Below are 9,844 nucleotides of genomic sequence, written 5' to 3' on the forward strand. Positions count from 1 at the left end.
TCTAAATGGGCATAAGAAAGGTTGAAAAATACTGATAGGTGATGGGAAATAGGTTTTTGCACATCTTTGAGTAACCGTCTTGCAACAGTCTTGCATCAATTAAAAAAAAAAAATTTTTTGCTTGTTGAAAATTGTGCAGATTTTTATTCTCACTCACTTTTCTCAGAGATAACTGGATCGATTTTAATGAAATTAACTGCAAATGAAAGGTCTTGTTGTCCCATAAGACCCTATTCAATTTCATTGTAATCGGATTTTTAGTTTAGAGGTTATGTATCAAAATGTAAAAATCATGAAACATCATTATCTCAAAAACTACACAACCGATTTGAACAAAATTGATTTCAAATGAACGGGCTGCCTAAAATACCCTTTACTTTTGAATTTTATAAAGATTGAGTTGTGGTTCAAAAGTTATGAAAAGAAACATGTTTCAAAGACTGTTTAATCTCACTCATGTTTCTCAGAGATGGCTGAACCGATTTTCATAAAATCAGTGTCAAATGGCAGGTCTAGTTGCCCAACAAGACCCTATTGATTTGTATTGCAATCGGACTATTACTTTGCCTGTTATGTTTAAAAATGTGAAATCCAGCTATGAAAAGGAACATATTCCGAAGACTACTTGGTCTCACTCACTTTTCTCGGAGGTGGCTGACTCGATTTCCACAAAATTAGTCTCAATTAATATATCCAACTGCCTCATAACACCCTATTGAACTTTACTGTAATCAAACTGTAACTTCGTCTGTAATGTACCGAAATGTGAAAAGCATGAAACTTTATTATCTCAGAAACTAACTATTTGATCAATATTATTATCAGATGAGCGGGCTATTTAAGGATTAACTGATGAATTATGATTGAACACGTGGTTTCAAAATTTGGCTGCCCTATACGATCTCATTTCATTTGATTATTATCGAATTTAAGCAACCGTTATGTATTTAATTGTCAATAAAACAACGATAGTCTATTATCTCAAAGATTACATGACTTATTTTAACATAACTAGTGTCCTACGAACGAGTCATCTCTCAAACCTACAAATAACAAACTTCATAACAATTTGATATGTGGTTCAGAAGTTATGGAAAGAAAAGAAATTCAAAGACTATTTAAAACTATACCTGCTTTGATCGAAATATGTGGCCTCAACATAATCGGCCATAGGATATGATCAAAGTCAAATAACAAATCGTTTGAAATGATTGGTTTTATCGAAATGACAACATCCTCGATTTTTGGCTTCTGTACATCGCCTTAATTATAAATATATTCATATTGGTTGGAACCGGAAGTCGCTAACCTAGAATCCAAAATGGGGTCTGTGGTCGATTTCAGCCATTTTTGGCTGTTTTCCAGAAACCAGAAAGTTGCCATCCTACAATTCACAATGGTGTCTGAGGTCATTTTTTAGCTTCTTGTAACATTCTGGCTCCAGAGATACTCATATTGGGTGGTATTTCATCACTTTGAGTTGTTTTTCAGAAACTGAAAGTTGTCATTTTGGACTTTAAAATTGCCTGTGAAATCAATTTCTGTCATCTGGGCGTAATTCTGGTTCCGAAAGCATTCATATTGAATGGTATTTGGTAATTTCCGGCTGTTTGCCAAACACCGGAAGTCACCATCTTAAAATTCAAGATCGTGTCTGTGATCAATTTTTAGCTTCTGTGCATCTTTCTGGTTCGGAGATACTCATATTTAATGGAGATCGCCCATTTCAGGCTGCTTTCCAGAAATCGTAAGTTGCTATCTTACAATTCAAAATGTTGTCTGTAGTCGATTTGTGGCTCCAGTGCATCATTACGATTCCGGAAATACCCATATTTCATAATGGCATTTGGAGACAATTTCTGGATTTTGAACGTCATACTGGTTAAGGAAACACTCGTATTAGGTGGTATTCGGTCATTTTCAGCTTTTTTCCAGAAACCGGATGTCTCCATGTTAGAATTCAAAATGGTATCTGTGGTCGATCTTAGCTCCTGTGTATCATTCTAGATCCGGATATTATTATATTGGGTGAAAATCGGCCATTTTGGGCTGTTTTCCAGAAACCGTAAGTTGCCATCTTGCAATCCAAAATGTTGCCTGAGGTCGATTATGGAACATATGTGTTAGCATTAAAAACATTCTCCTGCCAAATATGGTTCCATTTAGTTGATTAGTTCGAGAGATGTGCAAAATTTTTTGCAGAAACATGTGCTTGCTGAAAAGGGAGGGGCGTCGAACCATTATGGGCATCTTTGTTACCTCTAAAAACATTCACATACTAAATTTGGATGTATTTTCTGGCAATTTGTGTTTCATTTGTATGGGACCCCTCCCATATAGAAAAGGAAGGGGTGTCAAACCATTATGCACATATTTGTTTCCTCTAAAAACATTCACATGCTTCATTTTGTACCATTTACTCGGTTAGTTCTCAAGTTGTGCAGAAATGTATGTTTCATTTGTATGGGACCCCTCCCTTCCAGAAGAGGGAGGTGTCTCAAACTATCATAGGAACCATATCGGCACCAAAAACCCCTACATACAAATTTTCACGTCGATCGGTTCGGTAGTTTTCGAACCTATATGGATCAGACAGACAGACAGACCGGCTTGCATTTTTATATGTATAGATTACAACAATAATATTTTAGATCCCAAAGAGTGAATATACATTTATTGGATTGAAGCGTTCATGTAAATCTATTTTTACAAATAAAAGTTTGAATGAGAAAGGCTGGGTCTGACCGCTAGGTGGATTAATTTAGGTTTTTCTGAAAAAAAAACATGTTTTGGGCACTAAAAGTTGCATAAAAAATTTATTTCGGCAAAGTTGAACTTCGAGTATCAAAAAACGATCGCTTAACGACTGGGGAGTTTAAGAACGAACATAAAAAAAGATGAAGAAAATCGGTTCAGTAGTTTTACCGCAATTATAAACACGGCATTCGTTTGTTGAGAAACACCATTCCGAGATAATGAACGCGTATAAAATTTCAAGTTTATCTTATGTGGCAGTGACGAGGCACACTCCAAATCGCTCTAGCTTTCTCTCTATTGCTCAGATATTTATGAAAATTTGTGAAAATGTTCTCAAGAAGTGGTACCTTAGGATAATGCAATAGTTTTTCGGATAACAGCAGCAGCTGTGACAACGGATAGCATTAGCAGTTGCAGCGGGTATCAGCAGCGTTAGTGCAGGGCCAGCTGATGCTGCAGCACTTTCTTCAGTAAATGTTGGGACGGTTATATATTTGGTTTCATCTCCATGCCTCAGAACGTACTGAATTTTTGACGTAGGACTACGTCTAACCGCACTATATCGAGATACATTCCGCGAAAACTAAAACCAAGATGTAACGCCGGAATGAAAGATTTCAAACGGTTATACTGATGTAACCACATGATGGATCACAATAATCAATATGTCGTTGGATTGATAAAATGATGGACAATTTTGTGATTCTTCAATTTTCATTGTCACTTCATTGTTAAACAGTGAAAATTGAATAAAAGTTTCAAGGTCAAATTTTCACCAACAATGTACCAATCATATGCGAGCACGCCTAGCACAGACTTCATGAATAGACACCAACTGCATGCTGTGATATCCTGTATAGCAGTGGCAAAAAAAATTTTGACAGAATCTCCCCGTCCCAATAGGTCAACTAATGTTAGTTTCCATGAGCCTAGACTATTTTGATGTCTTGAAGGTGAAGCTTTCTCGGAAAGTTCATAACCACCTCCACTATTAGACAGTATGACGTTCTGCTGTTAATAAATATGTTAATGTTAATAAAACTGATGTCTTGAAGGAAAACATGCTGGCACAGGCAAAAGTACTGCACCGAGCATTGTATGAATAGAGCGCTGGTCATTCGTCTTTTATCAGTGCAGAAAAACTCGATATTCATTTGTGTGCAGCCAAGCCAAGTGAAAACTACATTGCCGCTGTTGACGCTCGGTGGGGCGTGGAACACAATCGAATTGCCGTTTGAATTGTCTTCTTCTTCTTCTTGTTTCGTATAGCAGCAAATATCAGAATTCAATTTGATTTTTCGGGTACCGCAGAATACGCTGCGCCGCCGGGGACAACAAAATGCGTTGTTTATTTTTGAACTCTACATTCTGCTTTTTTTCAGATTTATTTAAATAACTGAATATGGTATTTGAAAGACAATAGAAAACCAAAATGCTCCGTACATATCTTTGAATAGTTAGTTAAACGAGCTGTACTGATGATTATATTTTACTAGCTAAATGAATTTAGTCCAATATGACAATATTAGTTGCATCCTGCGGTGGCGATATAGAGGAAAACCAAATTCATTTCATCTTGATTTTAGAGTTCCGACATTAGTATTTGTGTTTTTCAATTAAAATTTTTTTTTTTGAATTTGCATTTACAAGAAAATATTACTTTCCATAACCTTACTTGTAATTGAACAACGCTATGCAAACATTGATTGCCGTGGCTAATGTTGTGCATCACTTTTGCCCAGTTTATTTTCGAAAATAACAGACATATAACCTTCAAATATGATATCTTCGTTGTTCTTTGGTATCTTGAAACTAATCAAATTTTTCTGATTGATTCTGTATACTGATAAAATGTTTAAATTGACCTGAATTGAATGTTAACATGTTCATAAAATTCTATGTCAATTTCAAATTTTCTGTGAATATACATTTTCTACTAAAACTGTCATTCATTATCTATATTTTTTCCACGAGCTTGTAACTGCAGGAAAAAAATTGATGGGACATCTTTGCCGCTTTGTGATCGGTGAGTGAGCCAACTTTAACAAGACAAATAGATATAGAAGGAAGAAGTTTAATTTCTACTAAATCGTACTCAATTAAATATTTTATAGAAGGTTGCCTTTTCGCTTATTAAAGAAAATTCGCTGTATTAGAATGAAAGGTATTCATCAATAGTCTGGAAACCAAATTAAGGGGGAAATTTGGGTCTAGAGCTCTATAGCAATATTTTAGAGAAAAACTTTCTTCAACAAAGTTGTTACATATGATAAAGCGCTTATTGAAAAAGTATCAAAAATTGGGGTGACCAAAATTTTCAATGCTATCAAGTATCTAACATTTTTATTTTGTAGATAGAAAACCTTGTTCTACAATTTTATAGCTCCAATAAATTTAAGTAACTTTGTAAAAAAAAAAGATTTTCTCTAAAACATTGCTATATAGGTCTAGACCCAAATTTTCCCCTAAATTTGGTTCCTGGACCATTGTGAATGTTGAAGAGAATATTTTTTCTTCTAAGGTAGAGTGGTACAAAGAAATAATCAAAATACAGACCCCGTTCGATTTTGGCAACACGTCAGAATATTTTCTGTTGCCAAAATCGAACAATGCCAAAAATGAACGGTTCCTTTTTCATGACTTTTTTGACTTTTTAAGTGGTCAAAGACGACCTTAACAGTAGAAATGGCCACCAATGAACTAGTTTTAGTTCCAAGTCGTTTAAGGTGTCGCTTGATGAATTCGGGCTGACGACCTAGATACTTGATATTACCACCCGAACCAAAATACCTTCCTTTTGGAAGATGTTGAGTTTAAATTGGTTAAAATAAATCAAGCAAACTACAAAAGTAAAACGAGCTCAAATCAAACATAGCTTTAAAATAAAAATATAAAATTATTGTAGTCCTACGTCAACTATGCGGTCGTGTCTTGGATACCACCCTCCTACTATTTTTTTTCCCTTCACTAATATGCATTACCCGAACAGCTTTTGTTATTATCTGCATAATCAAACCTCATAAATTTTCAAGATTAGGTTATCGCATAATTAAACCTTAATTATCAAGCTTTGATGTGCAAGCAGCTATACTAATAATATTAGTCAGAGGCGAATGCCAAATTAAGCAGAGCCTCTTTACAGTAAAAAAAAATTAAATTAGTCAATCCTTGTTGAAACGCAGCTTTTAAATGGTCTGATTGGTCGTTACATGATTGCTTTCCCAAGCACGGTCGACAGAATAAAAACCTAGTAACTTGGAATATGTTATTTGGCCTATATAAGAGCCTGTTTTAACCGAAACGCAGTGCGCCTTAACTAAAAGTAAAATTCTACATTAATCTGCATGCACTCTGACTGTCAAAATTTGTTAGCATTGTATAGTGTTTTTTTTTATATTCCTGTTCAGTGACGTATGTGCAAACTGAAATTCGGTAACACTTCAACTTCTCTTTTGCACGAAATTTTGAACATATTCAATACAAGTAATGTAACAAATAACCTTATATAGTTCTACGTCAACCTTGCGGTCGTGGCTTTGCATGAAATTATTTATTTAACTGGAATTTTGCATAGAGGTTCTTATGGGCTGTAGATATCAATTTATAGAAAGCATTGGTATTTTATATTTGAATCATGACTAAATTGTGGAAAAGGATTAGGAAGAAACGGTATTGATGAATACATATATTTTATAAGACATAACAGTTTGTTTGATTGATATGACGTCCCGGGCAAAGTTGTAAAATATAATTTTGGTTTAATGATAAAAAATATTTGTTTGTTTGATCTCTTCGATCTTCACCGAAGTTGCAGATAGTAATTTCGTCCTTCTATAAAAGTATACATTGTAACAAATAAAAAATTGGGAATAAATAAAAGTTTTTTTTTATTGTGTATTTTTCCAACTTTAGTTATTTTTATTGATTAGCTCACAGTGCGTAGTTTCTGTAGATAAATAAAAACAGATTCATTAATAGTAAGTTCACCATCAATGTTTAAAAAATCTTTTGTAGTTTTATAAAAAAATAAAACATATTTTGGAAGCTTTTTCGAAATAATTAATTTTAAATTCTTTTTCGATATGTGTTCATTGAAAGAAAAAAGTTCTTTTTGCGGTGTATAGTCATTTCCGGATAAACAAAATTACTATCTACAACATTGCTGAAGACGTCCCACCAATCAAACAAACCGTTTTACTCTAAAAATATTCGCAATCAACAATACCCTTTCTTCATAAACCCTTTACACAAACTACTTGTGGTTAAAAAAATACCAATAACATGAAATGAAATCCTTAGCTTATCTTAGAATATCTGTGCAAAGTCTCAGCCAGATCGAAAATGGAAGATTAAAATAGTTGCTCGTTTTTAGTAAAATTTCACTATAAGCGTTTTTGTAAAATGTGACTATCTTTAGTTAAACACAGTTTAAGCAGCGCTTCATCAAAATTTCCGCCTGGAATATGTCATTACATAAATTCGTCACATATCGCGATAGTGTAACGGATAGAAAGTGGATATCTAATCAATATCGAAACACTTGCATTAGGTAAAACTAATATTTTTGATAATAACACCTTCTTCACAAGTTGTCACTTGAATAATACTAGAAAAATATTCGCAATAATAGCTCAAAAGTTATTTAGTTAGTGTTATCTAGAGTATTATACAAAACTGGTTTTTGGGAATTGGATTGATGAAATCTCGAAACTCAAACTCACCTAATATTTTTATCGAATTTGATCTTGACTCCAGCTCCAATCCTTTTTGTACCACACCAAACACTTTGCTTACACATAAAATCAACATTATTACTTCTTTCATTATGATAAAGTGTACCTGAATTTTACAGCTATACAACAGACCAAGGGAAAAATGTGTCGTCTCCAATGAATGAAAACTTAATAAATATAGTGTTCAACCATGCTAACTGTCGCTGACAAAGATTTACTTTCATTTTCTTTCACTTAGAGCGGAATACAGCCGTGCATGTGTTTTCGTAGGAAACAATCCGGTTACGATGGGAAGTGAAATCAATGTTGACTGCGGCTTGTGACACCCTTACTACAAACGTGATATTTGAATATTGGATAACTGTTTGGATATTGCTATGAAATCTATAGTGCGTATGTTATAGGTTTCACTAACACAAGTATTGGAGATACATATACCTATTCAGTGTTTTTTTTAGCTTTGTCTCAAAATTACAATTGATATAAAAAAAACACGGAATCATCCACCTAGTAGGTCAAACCTTTTCTCTCTATTATTTGTTAAAATAGTTTAGCACACACGCTTCGATACCCAGTTCAAAAACTTTATTTCTCAATTCGTTTATTTTCAATTTTCTGTTCTAAATAGTATTTTTTGGGAAACCAAAAGCATAACTGTACCAAATACTTCTAACGAAATTTTTTATCGGTTTCACAAGCATACCCATAGCATTTAACATACGTACGCTCACATTTTTAATGCACACACACTGAAAAAACAGGTGTAGTAAACTGACTGTGATTCTGGCGTTTATGTGTACCATGCAAAATAATGATAGAATTAACCGGAAAAATTGTTATTTTAATCGCATTATGGTAGAAAATCTAATTTCGGTGCCAAAAATGTCATAGTAAATTTGAACCTGGCCTACAAAAAATAAGGGTTTTTCTAGTGAAAAACAGTATTTTATAACAATTTTTCTGCAAATATTTGTACTCAGACTACTAACCAGCAGAAATCATCAAAGGTTAGTAATTGTTTAAATGTTTTTCTGGATATATTTAGGTATTTTCAATAATATGTATGTGCGGGTAAAACGGACAGCTTATGGTGATGGTGAAAAAATTGTGTTAGTTTCCATTGCTTCGTGTTTATATCAGAAAAACGCGAAGGTAAACTCGGACCGATGAACAGATGACCGCGGCTAAACGTACCGTTGAATGCGGAATGTCCGTAAAAAAAGCTTCCGCCATTTCTCAGTTTCTTGCGGATAAGGCCATATATTGTTATTAATTCTACGACAAACGGTTAAAATTGAACTGTTGGTGAATGCATAAGTGTGTCACGTACTATGGAACAACATTTTACTATCTGTAAAGGGATCATTAATGTTCACGCTCAAGGTATTACCACCTCCCTATGTTCATTTTACCCACCAGTGTCCATTTTATCCCAAAAAAACTGTTTTCGAAAATGCTCATGAAAAGTACGAAAAAAACTTTATTTGAGTTAGTACTTCTTCTTATTTTTTGTATCAACCATTAGTGGCTCAGTTTATGTGCGCTATTGACTCATAGTTGTAGTGTTAAACTGGGGAGGAAATTGGAAAATGGCTTAGGGTGTCCATTTTATCACCCCGTTCCCTAGTACTTAGAGTTTTTACCCGACTAGATTTTCTGTTCAGGATTACCATTTGCGTAGTAATTTAAGTATGCATTGAATGTTTAGGATTCGGTTGCCATTTTGAAACCTTCGAAACACCGTGATATGTTGTGTGTTATCTCAGATGTGATATTTATTTTTGATTAACGCTTGTAAGGAGCTGAATATAACTGAATATAAAAAAACTCAATTTTTGCATACAAAAATCGGCAAGAAGAAGCTTTGAAAAACAGACAAAAAGGCTGCTTACATACAAAAGCGTTGCCAGGTCATTTCTTTTAAATCTGGAAAAGGCAAAAAAAAATCTGGAAAAAATCTGGAAGTCATTCGTGGGGTGAAAGAGAAATTCTTCGGATAAAAGTCTTGGGGTACGTAAAATTTGAGGTGACAAAATTGCAAAATTTCGCGCCAAATTTGAAGTGACGACCTTTTTGCGGAACAGAGAAAATAAAATCTGGATCATTCTCGAAAAATCTGGATAATTGGACATCAAATCTGTCTACCTGGATACATGTTCAAAAATCTGGATAATCCAGCTAAATCTGGATACCTGGCAACGCTGATCACTATACAAAAGTTTGTACCTTTAATTGAGAGTTTAAAGATACCGTCTGCCAGGGTGAGATTGAGCCACGGGGTGAGATTAAGCCACGGGGGTGAGATTAAGCCAAAACTGGAAATGTTTGTATGTTAAATTACTTGAGATTCCTAG

At 34.2% G+C, this 9,844-nt stretch overlaps 1 protein-coding gene across 1 annotated transcript in view; it reads right to left on the reverse strand.

Moving 5' to 3' along the window:
- LOC129732085 (uncharacterized) overlaps positions 1-7,836 on the reverse strand; it is a 47,515-nt gene extending 39,679 nt beyond the window's left edge. The window contains exon 1 of the mRNA XM_055692591.1: positions 7,479-7,836. Within this exon, the coding sequence (XP_055548566.1) occupies positions 7,479-7,581 (103 nt within the window). The 5' untranslated portion in view covers positions 7,582-7,836. The remainder of the gene's footprint in view (positions 1-7,478) is intronic.
- Positions 7,837-9,844: the final 2,008 nt, after the last annotated feature.

The sequence above is a fragment of the Wyeomyia smithii genome, chromosome 3 (genome assembly GCF_029784165.1).
Source record: "Wyeomyia smithii strain HCP4-BCI-WySm-NY-G18 chromosome 3, ASM2978416v1, whole genome shotgun sequence".
NCBI classification, from domain to species: Eukaryota; Metazoa; Arthropoda; class Insecta; order Diptera; family Culicidae; genus Wyeomyia; species Wyeomyia smithii.